This window comes from Anomalospiza imberbis, chromosome Z, assembly GCF_031753505.1.
Source record: "Anomalospiza imberbis isolate Cuckoo-Finch-1a 21T00152 chromosome Z, ASM3175350v1, whole genome shotgun sequence".
NCBI classification, from domain to species: domain Eukaryota; kingdom Metazoa; phylum Chordata; class Aves; order Passeriformes; family Viduidae; genus Anomalospiza; species Anomalospiza imberbis.
The window spans coordinates 48,342,494-48,363,944 of NC_089721.1; the positions used below are offsets into that span (position 1 = coordinate 48,342,494).

The window sequence follows — 21,451 nt, forward strand, 5'->3', positions numbered from 1 at the left end:
CTATTTGAAGCCATATGGGAAAAACTCTGAAAGTCATTTTCTCAGAAACTAGCCTTCTTGCTAATGGGTGTAAATGTAATGTTAATGTGCTAAACTCCCTCTGCTAAATGCTGGCACAACTACAGAAATACTCTGAAACACATGCACCCTGTGGTTATCCCAAAAAAAAAAAAAAAGAAGAAAATTGGTGTGCTCTGTATGTGTATGTCATGGCAGAATTTTTTTTTTTCTAATATCAAAAGAATGCAAAATGAGGAGGAATACAGCTCAAACAATAAGAAATAATTTTACAGTTTCTTGTTAGTACCTGATCAACTAATTCTTCTTACAGTGACAAGCTGAGGTCACAAAAACAGTTTTGTACATACAGGCATTGGCGCGTTGAATTGTGAACTAGCTTGCATTATGTGATGCCAGTACACTCACAAAGTGTATTGATGAAATACAAAGTAAAACCACAGTTTTATACCTAATCACCCACTCCAGCACAAGTGAGTCTTACTCTTTCATTCACTCAGCTTTGTTAGTAGGAATTTTAATTGTTTACAATTTTTAGGTACTACTTCTTAAGGATTTTTTAATGAGCTGCTTCCTATCCTTGCCTTCTTCTGTCTTCTACCAAGAAATTATAAGTTATGAAGGTTGGAAGAAGGTACATTTCGAGAATGTTTAGGAAGATCTGTAAGTTTTCTTCTGTTCCTACATGCAAAATAGCATTTTAAAAAGTTATAAATATTAGTACTGTCCTTTTCTTGTGTAACTTCCAGTGTAATATAAACCATAATTTTTCCTTAATATGTAAAAGAGCTTTTGGAACAGGAATCTGGTTGTGATTTCAAGGCTTGAAATGACAGGTAATGTCTGAAGGGTTTTTATGGTTACTAAAAATGTTTGCCTTATCTCTAGTTAAAAACTGTCCAACTTAATCTTTCTTCCATTGGATCCTGTTATATTTTCTGCTAGATAAAAACACCAGTCAACCATGACTTAATAAAAATGGTCATAGACTGGTGTACATTTTTACTGCAACTGTGCCCACAAATTTGCCGTAGATGGAGCACAACAGCACATTTGCCTTTTGCACAAATGCTACAGTTTTTTAAACTGGAATGCTTTTTCTAATGTTTGTCATAGAATCTCTTTCTGTTTGCTTTCAAGCTAGCTGTTTATCAGTAAAAATCAGTGAAAGATGAAAACTTGCAATAACTTCAAATAGGGGAAAGTCTTTTGAAGTTGTTGCAGCTAAGAACTAGTTTTACTGTAACAATGTCATGTCATATTATTTCTTTTGTATCCTTCCTTTTGAAGCATACTGGTTCTTTTTGGAGTGTGTCTTTTTCCTGATTTCCAAGGTTAAAGAGATGAGGGGGTTTGATTTGAATATTGAACAAGGAAGTCTGAAAAGACCACTTTTCTTGGTATACATGCTAAGTAAAGTTTGCTGAAGAGAAAAATGATTTTATCCTTGAAGACAAAAATGGGAAATTAAGAAGAAGTTAACCTCCAGCTAGTCTCAGATGAAGACTCTAATTAAACTTAAATATTCACTAATAAGGTGGATTTAGGTGCATAATTTGCGCATATTTTCCTTTTAGAGTTAAATCCTAGTCTCTTCTATTTTTAATATGCTCTTAATATCTTCTCTGAGAGATAAGTGAGGTACTGGCTCTTTGTTTTGCTCCTGTTGCTTTTTCTAACATTAATTACATGCCAAAACTAACAGTTTACAGAGTTACAAAGCTTACTGCTCTTCATTTTAATTTTTTTGCTGCCTTCTTAAGTTACTGATGTTCTTTGGGAAAGTTATGCTGAGGGGTCCAAGAGTTGCACAGCAAACATGATGTGTTTGTTCACATTAGTGAAGATTCTTCACATTCAGTGCCTCTATCTCACTTGCTTGGTTTAATCACTTGACAGAGTCTTTGACCTAACTTGTTTTCAGTCTCTTGATCATAACAGTGCCTTCTTTGGAGGCCAAGATACTTTTCTTCCCCCCTGGGAATTGTGCTCCATTTGATCAATATTTTACATGATTCTGTAAATTCACTGTCTGTCTGCCTAGCACAATCCAACTCTTTCCTTGTCTTTATACTACAGATACTTTTATTTCTAGCTATTCTTGTCTACTGGTGAAAAGTATAGTTTCTCCTTTTTTTTTTTTTTTGTTTGCCTCTTTGCAGATGGTCCCACAGTATCTACAAGATTAAGGCAGAATCTGGTTTAACCTTGCATTCTAGTATTGTGTTTTGGTAGATAGGATCCATCCAGTGATTCTTACTTTCTTTTGCCTTCATGACTGAGAAACACTGCAAAAATATCATTAAAGTTTCAAAGCCTAGTCGTAAAAATTTAGTAAAAATTCGGTGTCAATCACTGTAGTTGACTATGCAACTTCTGCTTAACTTGGCTGTGCATATGTGTTATGACTAACTGTAACTACAGACTTGTAGTTCATGAAAATCTTCAACCTATTGTACTGAATGTGTTATGTGGCTGAGTGGTTGTACCTATGGTTTTGTTGACAGTTGCATACCATTTTTATGGGGACTGCTCTAAATCTTGTGTTTAATTTGAAGATTTGCATAATACTGTCAAATGAAGGTGCTAGTCACTCATTTTGTAATTCATATATACAGGTAAAATATGCATGTTACAAATTTTAAACCTGCTATGAAAGAATACTTAACTACAAAATTCCAAGGACACGGCTCTTTCCGAGGCAACCTGCAACCTGCTGTCAGATGGAAGTGCTCTCTGCCCTCTCCTGCCCAGCTCTATGTACTAGCGGGCACTTTCCAGCCTGGGCGAGGCAAACAACCTCGAAGAGATGTCACAGAGCATAAGTGGAGCACAGATGCTCAAAAGCAGCAAAGCTGAAGAGCCTGGCTCAGCTTCACTAGTGTGCAATTGACTGACTGCGAAAAACAAAGCAGCAGAGCACCGGGCTTCTGGGCGCTGTGAAGGCAATTGCCAAAACCAAGCAGCTGCTCCCTCCCAAGCACAATCAGCTGCCTATGTTCTTGCTTGTCGACAAACTCACCGCTGCCCTTCTTTTCAGCAGCTGTCACCGTGTTCTGTGCTTTTCGGAGCCTCTGGGGACAAGCAAGACTTGCTAAGGTGGGACGCATCAGGACTAAGTAAAAACCCAGGCAAGTTGTCCTGGAACGCTTTCCATTCGCTTGCCAAGAGTGAATTCAACAGGCAGGAGAGCGGCAGCCACCGTCCTCCAGCAGTCGGAAGGCTTCGCACACCAGCCCGCTTCTTTGCGGTTTCGTTCTTCACCTCTTCCGAGCAACCACGATCTCTGCCTCTCGGAGGCGAAGAAGCGGCTAATTCGCGCACAGCTCAGTAGAGCGGCAGCGCAGCGCTCCGAAGCGGCGCTTCTGCCAAAAGACACTGGGAACCGGCACTTCCCTCCGGATAGCTCTGGAGCCGCGTCTTCTGCTTCTCTAGTCGTCTCTTATCTTAGCGAAAAGCTTTCCCACTCCATTTGGCAAGGGGAGAGTGGACCTGCACTGCACACTAACCCCGGGTTGCCAAGAAATAGGATTTGCTGCACATTCCAAGGACACGGCTCTTTCCGAGGCAACCTGCAACCTGCTGTCAGATGGAAGTGCTCTCTGTAACCTATTTATGAAATGGGAATGATGAATTTTATTGAATATGTTTGTCCAGTAGAGGGACAGCTTTTTAACTACTGTACACTTTATTTTCTATTAGAAAATATAAATATTTTTCTATGGCTGTTAAAAATGTGGAAAAGGACTGCAGTCAGAAATTTCATTCAGTCATATGAAAATCCTGCTGTTTCACTGTAGGATTGCTCAGCTGTGGAGCAATTGTTACAGCGAAACCTGCTGAAAAGAAGCTGCAGCATCCAGAACTTCCTTCAAAGATATTCATGCCATCTGAGTTCAACTGATGTCAGAAGCAACAACGAAAAATAGAAATCAGTGTGTTTGTGCAGTCATCTCCCACGCTCACAATGCTCATGTTTCCCATCTGGAGAAAACTGGTATTTGATCTGGGGCTTATCTTAAAGGAAACACTCTCTTCCTGATTACAGATTAGTTCTGTTATGAAGACCCTACCTGTGGTGATTGGCAAATTTTGACTGTCAGTCATTGCCTTCTCTTAAAAATTTGCCCCTTTTTTCTGTTTTAATATTCATTTGCTATATTGAGTACACTTTTGGCTACATCCTGCTGCTGTCTCCTCTGCAGTAATACTCTTTTCTTTGTATGGGGAGAGTTTTTGAAGGAGTTAATAGTCAGGCATGTTTTGTCACCCTTAAATCATTCCTAAATTATTTCCATCTCCACAGCTGGCAAAATTGGTATTTTCATATATTATTTTATTTTTGATTCTGGAGTGCTGTGTTTGCTGATGAAAAGTGAAACTGGCACCTCCAGCTGCAAATTTTAGAGAGAAGAATTAATGGTTTCCACTGGTTTTATGCTGGTGTGATTACACAGGAATGAAATTAGAGTAATGCATTGTAGACCAATGGGGTTTTTTTTAACATATAATACACATTTAGTCCTCTCCCATCATAGAAAACTGATAGTTAATATATTAAAACCATACATACATGTTGCAATACTTTATTTAAGTGAAAATTATTAATTTATTTAACTGTTACTTAGTGTATTTTGTCTAGTTGATTACTGATGAGGGGAAGAGATCCTCAAACTTCAAACATGAGTATTTTGATTTTCATTTTTTTACAACGAATTGAGGAATATTTTGTCTTCAGTGGAGGAACAAAGAATGGCAGTTACTCTTTCAAGAATTAAACTGAGTGAAAGGATGGCCATACTAATTTTCTTCTAGTTATTTGCTTAGAACAACCAAAAAATATAAGTGAAAGAGCTGCATTAGAAAATTTCTTACATTGTGAAGTATTTATTTCCTCAAAGTATTTTGTTGAGTGGAAAATATTTTAAAATATTTTGTTGTCAGTTTGATATATACTACTGTAATAATATGAGAAAAAGATTTCCTGAAGATGTCTTTCATATCCCATTGTCTCTTCACTGTTCATAACAGTTTGAGTTAGGATAGTATGAATGGCTTAAATTTCACGAACAGCTCTTTCAGTTATTCCAGGAAATGTTTCATTTTTCAAGTTGGACTATTCCTCTCAAATTAGAGGGAAAAATAACTGAAGTGAATGAGTTAATATCTGAGATAAAATGACAAAATTCTGATTTCATTTGTTAAAATAAGATGTAATTTCTCTCCTTCTGTAATTGTTGTATTTGGGACATTATAGTCCCTTGCTAAAGTACATTGGACAGAGACATTAAGTTATTAATTTTCCCCAATACTGCAAGCAGTGAAATTATGTAGTGCACTTTTTCAGTTTGTCAGGCTTCATTTTTAAGGTATAGTTTTGCTGACACTGGGGCTATCCAAGGATAGTTCCTTTTTTCTTCAAATGTGAGAAATCTACTTCCTCAAGAATAGGCTGAAGGTTGGGTTTGTATCCCTTTTTGTGCACTCTTCCACAGTATTAGTTAGTCATTCTTAACACTAAAATAGTATGTGTTTAGACTTCACAATCTTAAGATGTCAGTATTTACTTTTAATTATGAATTAAGGTAGTCTGTTAAGTAGGGAGCCTTGATGTAATGAAGCTGAATTTACCTCCAGAGTAGCTGCTGTGTAAACTGAAGATACACCACATTTAGTAGAAATAGATGAGGAGACTGTAACTTTGAAAAATACTGCTGTGCACTTGTGCATTATTATGGTGTTTTTAATAGAAAGAGCTTCAAGCGTGTCAATTTCTTTCTCAGGCTATGAAAAGCATAATCTGATGTTCAGTAACAGTGCAGTTATCACAAATATCAGATCATTTTGAGCTAAATGGTCTCTCAAAATAGGGATTAAATTATTTGAAAATAAATGGGTGAATCTATATACCAGTGAAGCATGACACTAACTTCTGTATTGCTGTAACTGACCTACTTTATCTGTAGTAGTTCATTAGGCTTCAGCCTAATGGAAGACTGTTTTCTGTGGTACCTGTAAAAAATGAACCAGTAAGAAGATATTGGCATTCTGTTCCCTTTATGCAGTTCTTAAAAATCTCAGAAAAATTGAAGTCAATTTCACTACTTCAGCATGTTCTCAAATTAATCAGACTTCTTGAGAATGGAAGTAACTATAGATGCACTTAAACTACCCTGAAATCAGTCTTTGAGTATGGATATAAAGTCAGGAGACCTGGATGTTATTTCTTAGCTATGCAAGTCTACAGAAGCATTCTGCACCGTAGAAAGCTGCTGGCAACCAAGAACAGGGGTGTTCATGTTAATCAAGTCTTTCAGAACCACCAGTACCAGGAGGGGTTGACCCCACAAGGAGAGCCTACAAGAGAGCTGGAGAACAACTTTTTACAAGGGCATGTAGTGATAGAATGAAGGGAAGAGGCTGAAAACTGAGAAAGGACAGGTTTAATTTAGATGTTAGGAAGAAATTCTTTGCTGTGAGGGCAGTGAGGCACAGCAACATGTGACCCAGAGGAGTTGTGGATGCCCCATCCCTGGAAGTGTTTGAGGCCAGGCTGGATGTGGCTCTATATAACTTGGTCTAGTGGAAGGTGTTTATGTGTGTGGAGGAGAGGGGAGCTAGAATTAGATGTTTTTTTAAGATTCCTTCCAAACCATGCTATGATTAGAAGCACTTGGCTTTCTGCCAAGATTTGAATTTGCAGAAGGAATGGTAGGATTTGTTTTCATTTGTGCTCATGTTACTGGCTTTTAATTCTGTCTGTGGGATACAAGCTCAGTTTGCTTTAAAATTCTCCTCAGTCATGTTAGGAGGCTTTAGCAGTTCCTTAGCAACTTTGTGGTAATGAAAATCTTTTGCTGCCTAAAAAGGCACATGTTGGGGAGTTTTGTTGCTTTAAAAAAGTTCAAGCAGACAAACTAAACCATAGCCCATGCACAGTGGAAGAGATACTGAATAGAAATAATACCATTGAAAAACTGCATTATATAGCTGGTTTTCAAAGACTACTTTTGTATGGTAATGTTATCACTTTTATTTACCAATTACCTTTAAGCTATACTGAAAACATTTTTTGCGGTAGTAGTAGTAGACTTCTACAAATTGGATATGTTAAGTTTTCCTATGCTATATGCTCCTTTCCCATCCAGGGCTTTCATAACCTTTTTTCCTTCATAAGCATAAAACTATGGGACACTTGCTGCTAGTTTAGAATTGCTTCTGTATTCTCTCCTCACCAGGCTTGTTAAACAGTTCAGCCCACAATTGTGTTTTTCTCCCTTTTTAGGTTTTAAGATGAAACACTGTTTCTGAGCATTCTTCTTGGCCTTTACTAACTGCTGATCAGCATTTATTGCTCTGCCAGTAGAAATGCTCATGGTCATTTACTTGCCAGAAAGGCTAATACTGGATATGACAGGATCTTTATACCATTTTCCTGTAGCCAGGTTATCTGTAGTGGATCGTTACGTAGCATTTAACCTGTAATGCTGATTAATTGTCCATATAATTTGAATCAAGTGTGTTTTCTGAATGTAACATTTTATTTTATTTAGTGAAAGCTAGGTGTTCTGAAAACAGCAAATCTTGCCAAGAAAAGGGAGAGCAAGAACCTGAACAAAATAATTAGATCTCCATAACAGGTTAAATTTATCTGTAAAGCAATTGCCTGTTTCAGAACTGTCTAAATGCCTGGGGGTTATAAAAACCTCAGTGCTGTTAATTTTATGTGTCCAAGCAGTATTTCTGTAGTGTAGTTCTTATAGGCTCATTGCTGTGTTGAGAAACTCATCGTTGCTCTCACTTTCTGTGAGTCTGTGCTTAAAGCACTTTCTAAGGTACAAACAGGTGCCAAATCATGGATGAGAAACAGTGGTTTGCATGGTATTATGGCATCCTGCTGGCATTGTGGTAAGAAGTTAGCTGCCACATCAGTGAGTTCTGAGAGCCATATAATACTGGTCTTCTGTAGCTTCTGTAATGATTTGTTACAACCCTTTTAGAATCAGGTAGTTTACATGAAAATTGCACTTTTCTGCTTTAAAATTAAAGCAAACTTCCACTCTTTATGAGTGTAGAGACAGACAAGAGATGTGATGTCAGTTTATAAGCCAAGACTAACAAAATTTTTCCTCTTTTTCTCTTCTGGTATTGACTGAGTATTTAAGCCCCTTTTTTCTGTTGTCCTTTAAAAACACTGGACTCTCCTCCAGAAGTTTGGCTGAAGTTGGAGGTATTAGGTAAGAAATTTTAGATGGATACATATTTTCTGAAATTCTGTTCTACTTAATTGTTCCTGTTTCACAATACTTCTCCTTATTTTGTTTCTTCAAATTATGTCCTTGCCAATCATTTTTTAGTGTCAGTTTCTTGTTCACCTGGGCTTTGTTCTTGCTGTTTCAAGTTGGAGCCCTGCAACCATGCCTTTTATTAACATTTGTTCTGCTTTCCTTCTCAAAGTTGTAGTCCTTCATTTTGAGTATCACAGCCTGGTTCTTGTATAGTTGAGATGATTAATCTGAATTTCTTTGCTAAAGAACATTTATTTGATTTCTCATTGAAGAGTGTAAAATAAATGTGTAGTGTAGTTGAGAGAAGTTATTTTTTGACAACTAATAAAGAAACTTGTCCTATTTGACAGACTTCTTGAATTTCTTCTCAGTTTAGGTTTAATTTGTAATAATGTTTATGGGCAACAAAAAATGGAAGTAAGGAACTGTGGTGAAGATATGCTGGGAAGAGACAATAGAGTATGTCAAAACACAATGGGCTGTAAGAGAAATGGTGGATTCTGTGGGTGTTATTTTTGACTGTGTGAACCTTGATTTAGCTGGAAATTGTGCTTGAGGTTTATATCAGCTGTAAAGGCTGCCTTGACATTTAATGCATTAGGCTTTTTCAAGAGAGTGACTTTCACACAAATGTTTAACCATAGTTATGTTAGATTGGTGATAGTCTTGTCTTACTGTGTAAAATGCTATGCTCTACTATTTAGCATGTCTACTGGATAGGGCTTGAGTTGGAAAATCCAGTGTTTTACACTGGAAGAAAATCACTGTGGCCATCATGGACAGACGAGATGGTGTTTTTATGTACCTGTAAAGGTGCTGCTCATCTTCAGTTGAAGGGTCAGATCTTATAGTAGGGGAACTAGCTGCTTTCTAGTGTGGATCTGCCCTGGGATGGCTGTGGGTGGCCACTGAGAAACACTGTGGTGAGGTAGTACAGAGCTGGTTCAGCATGCAATGACACCTGACCTCTTCTACAGCCAGTACAGAGTGAGTTCTGGAAGGGGGAGGTGCATAAGTTCTTCCATGTCTGTGAGTCCCAAGTGCCATGGTAATCTCTTCAGAAGCCTGAGTGAAACAAAATGGACAGAACAACTGAGGATTTACAGCGCTTATTGAAAGCTTCCTCATATCTTTATTGCCTTGATTTATTTGCCAGAGGGTTCATAAAACAGATCTGAAGCATTTTCATATGTTCTTACTGTTGGTTTTGTTTAGTACCTATGTTTATTTCCCTTCCTTTTTTCCAGCTTGCACCTGTTTACTTTTTGTTGTGGATTTTTTTTTCTAAGCATAAACTTGAAGTTAAATAAGTGCCAGAGAGATCAGTGGGAATTTACAGCAATAAACTATATTTTCAACTGTGTTTAATGTTGCAGTGACAAGGTAGCTTACATATTTCTAACCTGCTGATAAGAAATTGTGAGAAGAAGCTAAAGGTTTACACTAGCTAAAAACGTGGCTTTGTTTTCATGCTAGGTATGGATAAATACTTCTCCTCTGCCTCAGTAAGTGCTTTTCAGTTAGTATATCACAGATTCTGGTGCCATGGACTGGACTTGGAACATCTTCACTGAGTCCCTTTGTGTGGTCTGCATGCTTTCATGGATTTTATTAAATGTAAACTTCCTTATTTTTATGACAAATTGAAGTTTGAATGGTGCATTGATTGTGGAACTGCTGACAGACTGCAGGCTGACCTGCTGAAATTCCTCCTGCTGTCTTGTTTCTGTAACTGCATACGAAGTCAGTCTGAGATGGTGTCTTTCCCTTAACTGTGGCCTTGACTAAACTCTGTAACCATCTTGTACTGGCCTTGGTGGTTAAGATATATCATGATACATAGTTTTCCTTCTGGTATGCTTAGTTATGTAGTGGCCAGTGCTTGTTATATAGTTCTGCTATTCATCCTGCGTACAGATAAATGCAGTATAACATACATTAGTTTGGAAGTGTAAATCGTACATCTGCAAGAAATTTTAGAAGTTCTGTCTTTGAGCTGTGTCCATGGGAGAAGCTTTTGCCACCCTTTTCTATCTTTCATCTAAAGATTACTGTCACTGTAGGATGCAGGGCATGTATTCCTGTTCATAGTACAAGGCATTTGGCATGGCTTTATTCTGTTAATGATTGTAGCTGAATTTAGCTATTAGATTGGTAAGAGATTAATGAAGATGTGGTACTCTTTCACTTTTCCAAGACAGGTACAATATTTACTAGAAGAGAGGAGACCCTAGATTAAAAAGAATTTGTGTGTAAATTATCTTGGCAGATGGTAAGATTTTGTATTTCCACTTCTTTTTTTCACTAAGGCCAGGAAGATCATTTTGTGGAAGCCTTGTGGTTCTGTTGTTGTGTACTTCATTTGTGCAAGAGCTGTACCTTAATAATGCTTGAATATAATGTCAGATTAATGATGAAAAAAGAATTTGAACTGGTTTAAAAAAAATCTATTAAAAATTCAATTGCTCACATGCTTATCTGGGTTTTGTTCTTTCAACATTAATGATTCAAAAAGCAAAATTATTTTTGTCATTAAGATCTGCATATAGTACAACACACATGAGTAGATCTGTGGATTAAGAAATCACCATTTTTAGGTGGTTTACTATTTATTTGGTTTTTTTCTTTTTCCTGAAAGTAATAAATATGAAATGAAATTGAATCTGCAACTTTGCTGATAAACTTCCACAAGAAGAGGAAGCTACTATATTCTGGATCTGTAGTTGTGTTCTATGGATTGGGTCCATCAGATCTGAGACATAGGAAGTTGCTCTATTTGAGTGTGTGTAGGCAGTTTGAATGGTAATTTTGACAAGAGGAAAGCACATCTGTCCTGGAGTCCAGGATAATTTGAGGGAAATGTATATGTATACAAATACTTAACATTTGTAGAGTGTGGCACTGTTCACGGACCACTGGGAGTTCTGAGAGTTGACGTCAGTGCTTCTGTACCATCTGATTTTCATTTAAACTTGTGTTTTATAGCTTGAAACAGTTGGATGGCAGCTTAATCTTCAAATGGCGGAGTCCATGCAAGCAAAGCTGAAGACTCCTCAAGCTGTGCTAGAGCTGGGAGTGAGCAATGAAGATTCAAAGGTAAGAAATATAGGTCAGCAGAGTTGCAATGAGTTGTGGTGATGGCCTTATGTTAAAGTTCTGTTAAAGGCATCCATTGGAGCTCTTAATGTTATTCTTGTCATTATTTTCGGTTTTATATTTCATGTAGATTATAGTAGATGCTTGGAATTGTGAAATACTGATATAATAGCATAAATATTCAGCAGACTGAGAGCTGTGTTACCAGCTGTTTAGGCTGTAACAGGAGAAATAGGGAATATGGATATTTTACGTCTTTAAAGTTTTTGTAGATAGTTTATTTTTATCACATAGCATGTGATCGTAGTTCTTATGCTTTTAATACATAGTAGGTTGCAGCCTTCTACCATGTGTGTAGTTATGTAAGACATTGCTTATCACTTGCAACTTTTCTGTACTAATGATGTATATAATTGAATGCTGACACTATATGAGGCCACAGAAACCCAGTATTTGGAGGTTTTAAGGTAGAGTCTTAAGTTCAAGGATTTTAGTGACTTGGTGGCATATCAGAACCCAAACTCACTAAAGAAGATAATTTTTTATTCATAAAGTCTGTGTCTTTGGTTAGCCAGCATGTTTCAAATTAGACATGATTTGCTTTTAACCTTATCTTGCTAATGGAAATTGGAATTTAGTTCTATGGTGTCTGTCAGAATGTTTACCTATGTCAGAATGTTTACTTATGAAAAATTCAGTATAAGGAGTTTGAGGGGAGAAATCAGAATTCAGTGCTGCTTTAGCATTGCATTTAATTCAGTAATTTTACTAACGTGAGTGGAATTTCTGATTTATGGTAAAATAAAAGAGAACACACAGCTTGTGTTTGTGCTTCTCACTAAGACTTGCAGCAGTTGTATTTTTTTCAGCATTTCATTGCTGCAGATACAGGAACTGGACAAAATTTTATGTCCAAGCTACATTGGTGAGCATTGAATACAGATTCAGTTCTTATGGCAAAACTATTAAAAATATAGATGGAAAAATGTCACTTTCATGTAAAACAGAAAGTTCTGTTTCTTGTACAAACAGAATTCAGACAGTGGACTTTTTCTACTGTTTCCTCTCTTGTTGTTTTTGTGGATATGTTTAGATACCAAGATCAGAATTACTTTGAGATAATTACAAGCCTAGAATAAATTTGTTATAAGCATTTAGATCAAACAATGCAACAAGAAAACTGATGCTCTCAGAGTACAGACATTAAATTTTAAAAATCTGGGTTGGTGTGGAGATCACTACAGGATTACGTCCTAGTACATAAGATTGACTTATATTTGCTTAGTGTGGGTAATTCTTCTGCTGTATCTTGCATCTTTGTGATCTCTTGGTGCATTGAGTATCGTATCTGAAAATTGTGGCTGCTGAATACCTCTTCTTTTCCTCTATGAAATTATGTGTGTGCCTTTTGTATGGAAATGTGGTGTGAATTTAAAATGAATATTCTTAATGATTATTATTTTCTCAATTTTTTAAATAATTCATGGATATAATGACTTGATTTTTTTTAAGGAAAGACACAAAATGCAGAGGAGCTTTTATGGTCTGGCTCATTAGGGGGCAGTAGTGCTCTTTGTCACCCTGGTTCTTTGCTTTTTTTTGAGATAATACTCAGAATCAATTCTGAAGTCAGTCATTGTGGGAAGTGTTTAAGTGTTTACATTTCTAATCTGTATATGACAATAGAAGTTTCTGTTGTGTATAGAAAAAATACAGCCTATTAATAAAAAAACATACTGAGCAAGGCAAATGAAATGGGTTGTTATTTTCACTTTTGCTAACTAAAATTAATTATACTAATACATTTGTGTTTACTACTAGTCACACTACTTAAAGAACATTTAAACAGTTCTTATTTACAAGATGACTTTTAAAATTAGTATTTAAATTAATCTCTTTAGGAGAGGTAATCATAAAACCTGTGCCTATATGGATGTTACTTGTGTGTTGAGAAATAAAAAGAAATCTGCTATATGCTGTATAAATATTTATAGAGTACATTTTGTCAGCTTCAGATGAAGTGCAGAGTCCCAGAGGAATAAATCCATCATAATGCAAAAGTAAGGTGTTCTTTAGTTCTTTCAAGTGTTTCAAGCTGCTAGTGACATTTGCATTTCCCAGGAAATACACTGCTTGTGACTAGCAAGAGTTGTGATCAGAGCTCATGATTTTTGTTAAACTGTTTTTACTGGGTTTTGTTACAGATTTGCTGTTTTCTTATACTCAGACATAGAATTATGCTTGTGTTAGCCCCAGTGTGAGTAGGGGGGTGGATCAGGTGGGCTGCCAGACACAGCCTTCCAGCCCAAGTTGTCCTATGATCTAGGCTGCTTTGGTTGCTGGTGATGTTTTGTAGGAGAAAGAGAGAAAAAAGGAGCTTCCAATTAGAAATCAAATTAACAGTGTTTTATTACAATGATTAATTTTTTCAAATGTTTAATTTATCTCAGAACCTGAGGGAAGTGAAATGTCCATGAACTAGACACATGAAACAAACTGGTATAATAGGAAACATATTTTTTATTTGAAAGATCCCTTTGCTTCCCTTATGACATTTTGGTGAGTTTAGGTAGCATTTGAGAACTAATGTGTAATTTATCAGCTGTATATAAGGAGTTTCTTTTAATAGTAAATTGGGTTTCAGATTTTTGGAATGTTGATTGCAACATGACAATCTGGAGATTCTGTACAGAGTATCATTATTTTTGTAGCTATATGTTCAATTGACCAGTGGAAAGAACACAAATTAAAAATCCTGACAATCTGTGTTGCTAATTTAGATTTTTGATTTGCAAACAAAGACTGATGCCCAAAAGTGCTGTAGTTTTTAGTATTTCTTTCCTCCAGTAATCTATCCACATAGACACACACTCTCACATTCCTTCCCACTGTTAACAGCAGTAATTCCTTAGGCTATCTAATCCAGACTTTTTTAAACAACTGTGATGATTTTCTATAACCATAGGAGAAGCCATATAAATAAATAATATCAAAGTGTGTAGAAAGATTGAAGGGCTTCAGAAATGTCGTACAATTGGTGCTGAATATCTTCACAGAGGAATATGGGAAGTAGGAGTGTGTTCTTAAAGAGTTGTTGCTATTACTCATCATTAAGAAGATCCAGTAAGGCACATTACTATATAAGGTATTTGTTACTGTGTATTTTCACACATGATCTGTAGTTACCATTTATGCTTGAAAATCGTTAGGATAAATAAATTATTCTTGCCCAGTGTTGTCTCTCGATAGTTATCTAATTTTCTTCTGTAAATCCACTCCACACATTTTATTAGATTCAGTTATCTAATTGCAATTTGTCCTATGGAAGGCTTTGCTCTTTTCTTGTTCTCCTTCTCCTTATTTAATCTGTGAATTTATTCTTAATCATAGAGAACTTCTTGGAGGAGCTCTATTTTTCAGTATAAATACTATGTAGAGATTCCTTGTGAAAAATCAATATTTTGCTTCTTTTGTTCCTTCTTTATAGATGTATTTGAAGAGTTGCCTCACCTCAAGTGCTGGGGGCAGTTTGGGGTGCCACATATAAAATAGATGCTAAGTTATTAGAGTCTGTCCATGGGAGTGCAACAAAGATGGTGAAGGGTCTAGAGGTGAAGTGATATGAGCTGCAGCTGAGGTCACTTGCTCTGTTCAGCCTGGAGAAGGAGGGACTGAGGAGACATCTCATAGCAGTCCAGAGCTTCCTTGTGTGGGGAGAGAAGGGGCAGATACTGATCTCTTCTCTGTGGTGACCAGTGACAGAATCTGAGTGAACATCATGAAGCTATGCTGAGGGACATTTTGGCTGGATATTATTAAAAGGTTGTTCATCCAGGGCGTGGTTGGGCCCTGGAACAGGCTTCCCAGGGAAGTGGTCACAGCACCAAGCCTGACAGAGCTCAAGAAGCTTTTGGACAATGTTCCCAGGCACATGGTCTGACTCCTGGGGCTCTGAAGGGCCAGGAGTTGGAGTTGGACTTTGATGATCCTTGTGGGTCACTTCCAGCTCAGGATATTCGTGATTCTGTAAAAATCAAATGACAGTCTGATTATATATGAAACTGAGCTGATACTACATAGTCATCATTCTACAGAGTAAGTAGAAATATAGAAATCTGGAAGTATTATATTTTACTTGTTAAAATAACAGTATATGTGTTGGGCTTTTTTTTTCCTGTTTTTTACAGGCTTTCCATGTATTTCTGGACAGTGAACAAAATTTATACATTTTGCTCTGTTTACTTCAACGAGTACACCATTCTGCCCATTGTGATTACTTTTCCCATCTCTTACAAAAAAAAACCCAAAGCAAAGTAAATGAGAAATCTTCTGTCAGAGCTCCATCAGTTACTTAATTCACACTAGAGATTCTCTGCAGCCTGTATGGCATGTAGGCAGGACCTGCACATTGATCAGTGTTTAAGGAAATATGGTGGTACTTCCCCTTCCACCTCAATTTAGCCCTTTGTTTTGCTCTGAGGAGAATTTGTGTTTGTGGAGTGGCACAACAGTGAGAGTTGGTGGATGCTAGTAATATGATCCCACTTCTGAGACGTGGGAGGTAGCAGAATTGAGCATGTTCCCCTTTCATTTGTCATTTCAGTCCTTGCCTTTGGGGATGATGCATTTATTGGGATTTTTAATTTTTTTTTTCAAAATAGAGGAGTAATTTTTATCTGTAGAGCCTTGAAAAAGAGGACAGTTTAAAGCAATAATGCTGAAAGAACTATGATGAGGTCCAAAGATGAAACAATTATAAATTGCTTCCCACCTTCAGCTCCCTCTCAACCACTTTCTTTTCTGATGAGAACATCACTCTTTTCCTTCTTAGAGCACAAACAGCCTTGTATGTACACCCTGGAACTGAGCATAGTTTTCTCGTCAAGCATATTTGTAAAGTCTCCAACAATTACAAAATGTAGGTAGGACAGGCCTTGGATGAATGCAAAAATATTTAAGGATTAGATTGAGAGAAAAGGGTTTATTAATTTCTGTTCAGAAGAGTTAATTGGAGACCTGGATAGCCTCAGACAGCACAGACTTGATTCAAGGTTTTTCTGTGCTTCTGAACAGGCAATGTTGCTGCTTTTGGGAAGGTGTACATCATGAAATGAGTTTTGTTCTGAGTATTAAACCCTAATAAATAATGCTGCTGTTAGGAAAGAAGAAATTTCCCTAAGAGGACGTTTCAGAATATGAGAAGGTCCTCATATTTGTAGGAGTGGTAGTAAAAATGACAGTATAATCTTGAGTGTGTGGAAAAACTCAGAAAAATGAGCCTGAAATTTCCATAGCAGTCAAATTGCTATGGAAAGATGACAAAAATTTGATTGCTTCACCATGAGTGACAGAAATTCTGCACTTACTATGAAGAGCAAATCTTGCATTAGACTGTTTGGTTTTGATCTATCATAGCTATTACCTCTGATTAAATCCATTTAAATAGAGGAAAAAATGAAGCTGTGGTCCAGAATTTTTAAAATGCTGAGAAGACTTTCTTGTTTTCTTACCAGCATACAAATGGATGCCCTTGTAACCTATGTTCTGTAAGTTGGGAGTAATTTGACATTTTTCTTAGTAACCGTGTGTCAGATGGTGTGGCTCCAGGAGTATGCACTTACCTCTGGCAATTGTACTGCAGCATGTGCTTAATTTTCTGACTTCATTTGTGATTTTACATTATTTAATTATCCAGCTTATACTAAGGATCTCTTTTCAGTATACTTAAATTTATTTTACCTGGCTATATGCAAAATTTAAGAATATATACTATAGCGCATAAATTTACAAACCTTGTAACTGGTTACAGCCTCTACAGCTCTGTTCATGGCAGAACATCCTTAGGACTTCCTCCCTGTCTCTTTGTGTCTTGGAACTAAAGAAGAAGATGGTGCCAATTGGCTGTTTATAGTTGGTTGGAGGCTTGGGCAACCTCAGCCTACAGTTAGAAATTAATCTCTTGTTTTGTGCAGGAGTAAATGCAATTGTGTGTAATGTGTAGCTGTACTGTTGTCAGTCCCAATAAACAGCAGAAAAGTAGTTCAAACAGTGAAGTTTAAACTTGGCAACCCATTTCATTGCTAGGCAGAGGTAAACTTAGGGCCTTGAGGGAGTTTGAAAAACAGAAAGATCTGGCGAGCTTTTCATATTTAATTGCTGTTAATAACATCTTTTTTCTTAGAAAACTTGTTTCCTGTTTGTCCCAAACTGGTTTTGTAGGCTTGGTCCTTCAGTCTTTTCAGATGAAGAAGACAAATCCCTGGGATTCATTGCAAATTCTCAGGCATTTATATACTTTCTTGTATGTTCTTCTCAGAAACTATGCAGTGCCTTAACAGCTGAACTGTTGCTTTTATTTGTATGTAGCAATGGAAGATAACCCTATTTGTTTGAAGCGATATGTGGAATAGATAAATAGACTCCACAACTTGCTGTAGTTATGAAATAGGTATGTATGTCAGCGGCTGACACAAGTGAGATATCTCTCCAAAAACTTGTGCCCCTGACCCACACCTTTATTCCCAAAGGTGTTCCATATGCAATACATTACACAACTTTTCAATGCATATTCAACCCCTGGTCCTGCCTGTCCTCGCCTCTCATGCTAAATAGGTCCATGGCCTTCTAGGCATGCGTGGTTTGCTGTGGTGGTCGTGCAGTGGTCTCTGGTGGTCTCCTGAGGCTGAAGATTGTGGTCTTCTTCATGGTTGAACTTTTGAACTTTTCTCCTTTGCGCGTGCACTTTTGGTCCTTTGGTGCTTATCTGAGTACGTCTGTCAGTCTTGGTAGGCGTGGGGACACATGAGCGTCTTTATCTGGGTACTTTGCATTTTTGGTCCTTTCTGGTATTGTTCTTTATACAAGAAGCTTCAGAAATTTGCATTTTCTTATGCCCTTTGTACCATGGCAGAGGTTTCTTAAGTGAAAAGTTAAAATTTAACACATAACTCTATAAGCTAGAATATAAATGCTTAATTCATTTTGTTAACTTAAGTGAACACCAAAAATCTCTGTTTCAGTTCAGTACTTTTGCTATGCTTTTGCAAAACTTCTGGACATTATTTTCCCTCTGCGTTTACTGAGACAATAAGCTCTGTGGTTGGCGCCCTACACGGTCACAGGAGAGAAGGGAGTGGCACTGGCTGTGAGCGAGCCCCGACCCCGCTTTCCCCGAAGTGCGTGTCTCGAGTGGCTGCTCCCCGCCTCAGCCACTGGCAGGCACAGGGTAGTGGTTTGGCTGTCGGCTGCGTTGAGGGACTGAGGGAAAGGAAGAGGGAAGGACCCTTTGCTTGCATCTCTGAGCAATCTTTATTATTCCCTAAGTGGGGGGCAGCGGCACAGGTGATACAGTGTAATGGCTTGAAGTAAAGGCAAGGCGAAAGGGTGCGAAGTAGGGAAAAACAGCGGCTTTTAAAGGGGGGCTGCCCCCAAGGGGGGGCAGCCTAACAAAAAAACAAGGGCTAGATTGGGGGAGTATGGGGTGGATATGTGTAAACTTAAAACCAACAGGGAAGGGGAAGGGGAGAGTGCATACTTAATGTGCCAATGAGTAAAGGAAAATATCATAACTGACAGGGACGCTTCCAGATAAACGAGTGTAGCAAATAATGACAGACAAGCTGCAGGGACAGGATTTAGAAGATAGGCAGGGAAGGGTCTGGAAATAAGGGAGGTATTCCCCAGGATTGACATGGGAAAGGTGGGAAAGCAGGTGGAAAAACAACTATGGGGAGAGATTACTAGTAAAACTGAACAGGGGCGAATAGGGACAAACCATTACAATTATGTGAAACAATTTCTTAAACATAAACTTCAAAATCCCACTAGAACATGTGGTACCTTCACAAATATGTTAAAACCCCTCATCTCTCCCATGTGTGTTTTTTACCAGCTCTTATCAGAAAGATAAGGTAGTCTAAGAAATGAGTGAGGTTAGGGAGAGAGGAATGTAAAAGCTGGACTTGTTCTAACAGCAAATCTAAGGCTGCCAATATTGCTCTTCTGCCTTTTCCTCTGTCACACTGCTGTTGACTGCTGTCATTGAGAATTGAAGGCTGAGGCAGAAGTGGACAGGATATAACAAAAAGAAGCACAGCAGAGCTGGTGAAGGGTCTGGAGTTTGATGTGAAGGGCCTGAGGGATCTGGGGATGTTCAGCCTGGAGAAAAGGAAGTCAAGGCGAGACCTGATGGCTCTCTGTGACTGCCTGAAAGAAGGTCGTAGCGAGGTGGAGGTCAGTCTCTTCTCCCAAGCTAGATAGGTCAAGAAGAAATGGTCTCACTTTGCACCAGGAAAGGTTTAGACTGGATGTTAGGAAAAATACCTTCACTTAAAGGGTAGTCAGACATTGCATATGAAACTGCTTAATTTGGGTTAAGAAATTACAGATTCAATTACTGTATAAAATAAGTAAAATAAAAATACTGTGCAGCCTAAAGGAGAAAAACTGATCTGTGAAAGAGCATTTGCATCTTGGCAGGACCAGGCCCCACAGCTTACTTTGGGACCACTTTGGGGCTGTGCATCCTGTACCTAGTAATGTTTCCTCCTCTGTACACAATCTGTCACATGTCTTGTGGAAAGGTATGTGCTTATCTTTTCTTCCTGATAATGTCAATACTCATATCAGAAGAGGCTGTGAAAACAGTTGAATGGGTGACAAGGAGCAGCTGCCAAACCAATTCAATACAAGGTGCAGATCACACCTTGCTTTTGGTCATGTACCTTTAAAAAACATTATGGTGAGAAGGACCATTTCCAGTTACTCTGTTGGTTCATACCTTGCCAGCAGTTCTGTCTTGCTTAGACTATTACAAACTAATTAGGTGTTTTATGAGACAGGCATCTCACCAGGTCTGTTCAGAGCAGTATAGAAACAGCCCACACTTCTTCATTTGCATTCAGTTTACATTTCAGTTCACCATTGTAATTCTCTCCTGTGCTTTACTTTTTCTTTGTCAGTTCTTTAAATTCATTGTTTTGTGAGTTTTGGTACAAAATGGTGCTGTCAAGGAAAAGTAATCTTGTGGTAATGAGTTTTAAACCAAGCATCTTTAGGGGTTAACAGCATGGTTTTGAATTTAAAAGCAATTTTATTGCCCACTTTGCAGAATTGCTGGACTTGTGTTCCCTTTACTTTTACTATTTTTTTGTCAGTTTGTAACTAATTTAACTGCCAAATCTGGCTTTCTGGAGAAATAGTGTCCGTTCTTGAAAGAGTAGGAAGTTAACATCTCCTGCGTTGCTAACATCTGTGCTGCTCAAGGCAATAAATACGCAGTACATGCTGTCAAACAGTATCAATGCTGAGCATTTGGCATCGAGCAGGTGTCTAACAATGTTGTTGTTAGACAACGACGGTTGTTAGACACCCTTTCCAGTCTCTCTTCAGGTGGAAGAGGGTAGGTCATCACCTCAATCACATGCAAGTGAAATGAACAGGGCTAATGCCTTTATTAATGTTCAGCTCTTTATTAAAAAGATCAGCTGGGCGGGGGGCCCTAACGGAGCTCGCCCCCGCTGTTGTAGCTTTCCCAGGTAGCTGAAAGGGAAGGAGGCGTGCAGTGTCTGTCGCTGAAGTCCAGAGCAGCGGCTGTCCCTTCTTCTTCACTTGTAGCAACACCAGGAAATTCTGTCTCTTTGTCTTTGCTTCTCACAGCCTATTCTAGTCTAGTCTTTTTTAGGTGATGATGACGAACAAAAGCCAATCAGGGGATATGTTTCCCTCTTCCTCAGCTAGGGCATTTGTCTAGCCCCCTCTGCTGTGTTTAGGTCTGTATTTATGGGTGTCTTTATCCCCTAAAAAATGATCCCAAGGGTTTTTATTTGCATTTTAGTCCCAGAATGTCAGCGTGGGTGGGGGAGGCAGGTTATCTCCAGGTAGTTTAGAGAAAACAAACAGAGCAATTAGCTAATTAACATTTCAATATCGGTACTCAGCTAGAGCCAGCAGCCATTCATTCCAGTGTTGCCATGGGAACTAGGAAGGCCCTGCCTGCATTCCCAGGAACACCTGGAAACTTAGTTCATTACACAGGGGAGACAAATTTC

At 38.0% G+C, this 21,451-nt stretch overlaps 1 protein-coding gene across 4 annotated transcripts in view; it reads left to right on the top strand.

Annotated features, from left to right (window-relative positions):
- The window catches only part of COMMD10 (COMM domain containing 10), a 107,108-nt gene that overhangs the window by 11,087 nt on the left and 74,570 nt on the right, over positions 1–21,451 (top strand). For all 4 annotated transcript variants that reach the window (XM_068175657.1, XM_068175658.1, XM_068175659.1 and 1 more), the window contains one exon: positions 11,292–11,402. In XM_068175657.1, coding sequence (XP_068031758.1) covers positions 11,292–11,402 — 111 coding nt within the window. The remainder of the gene's footprint in view (positions 1–11,291; positions 11,403–21,451) is intronic.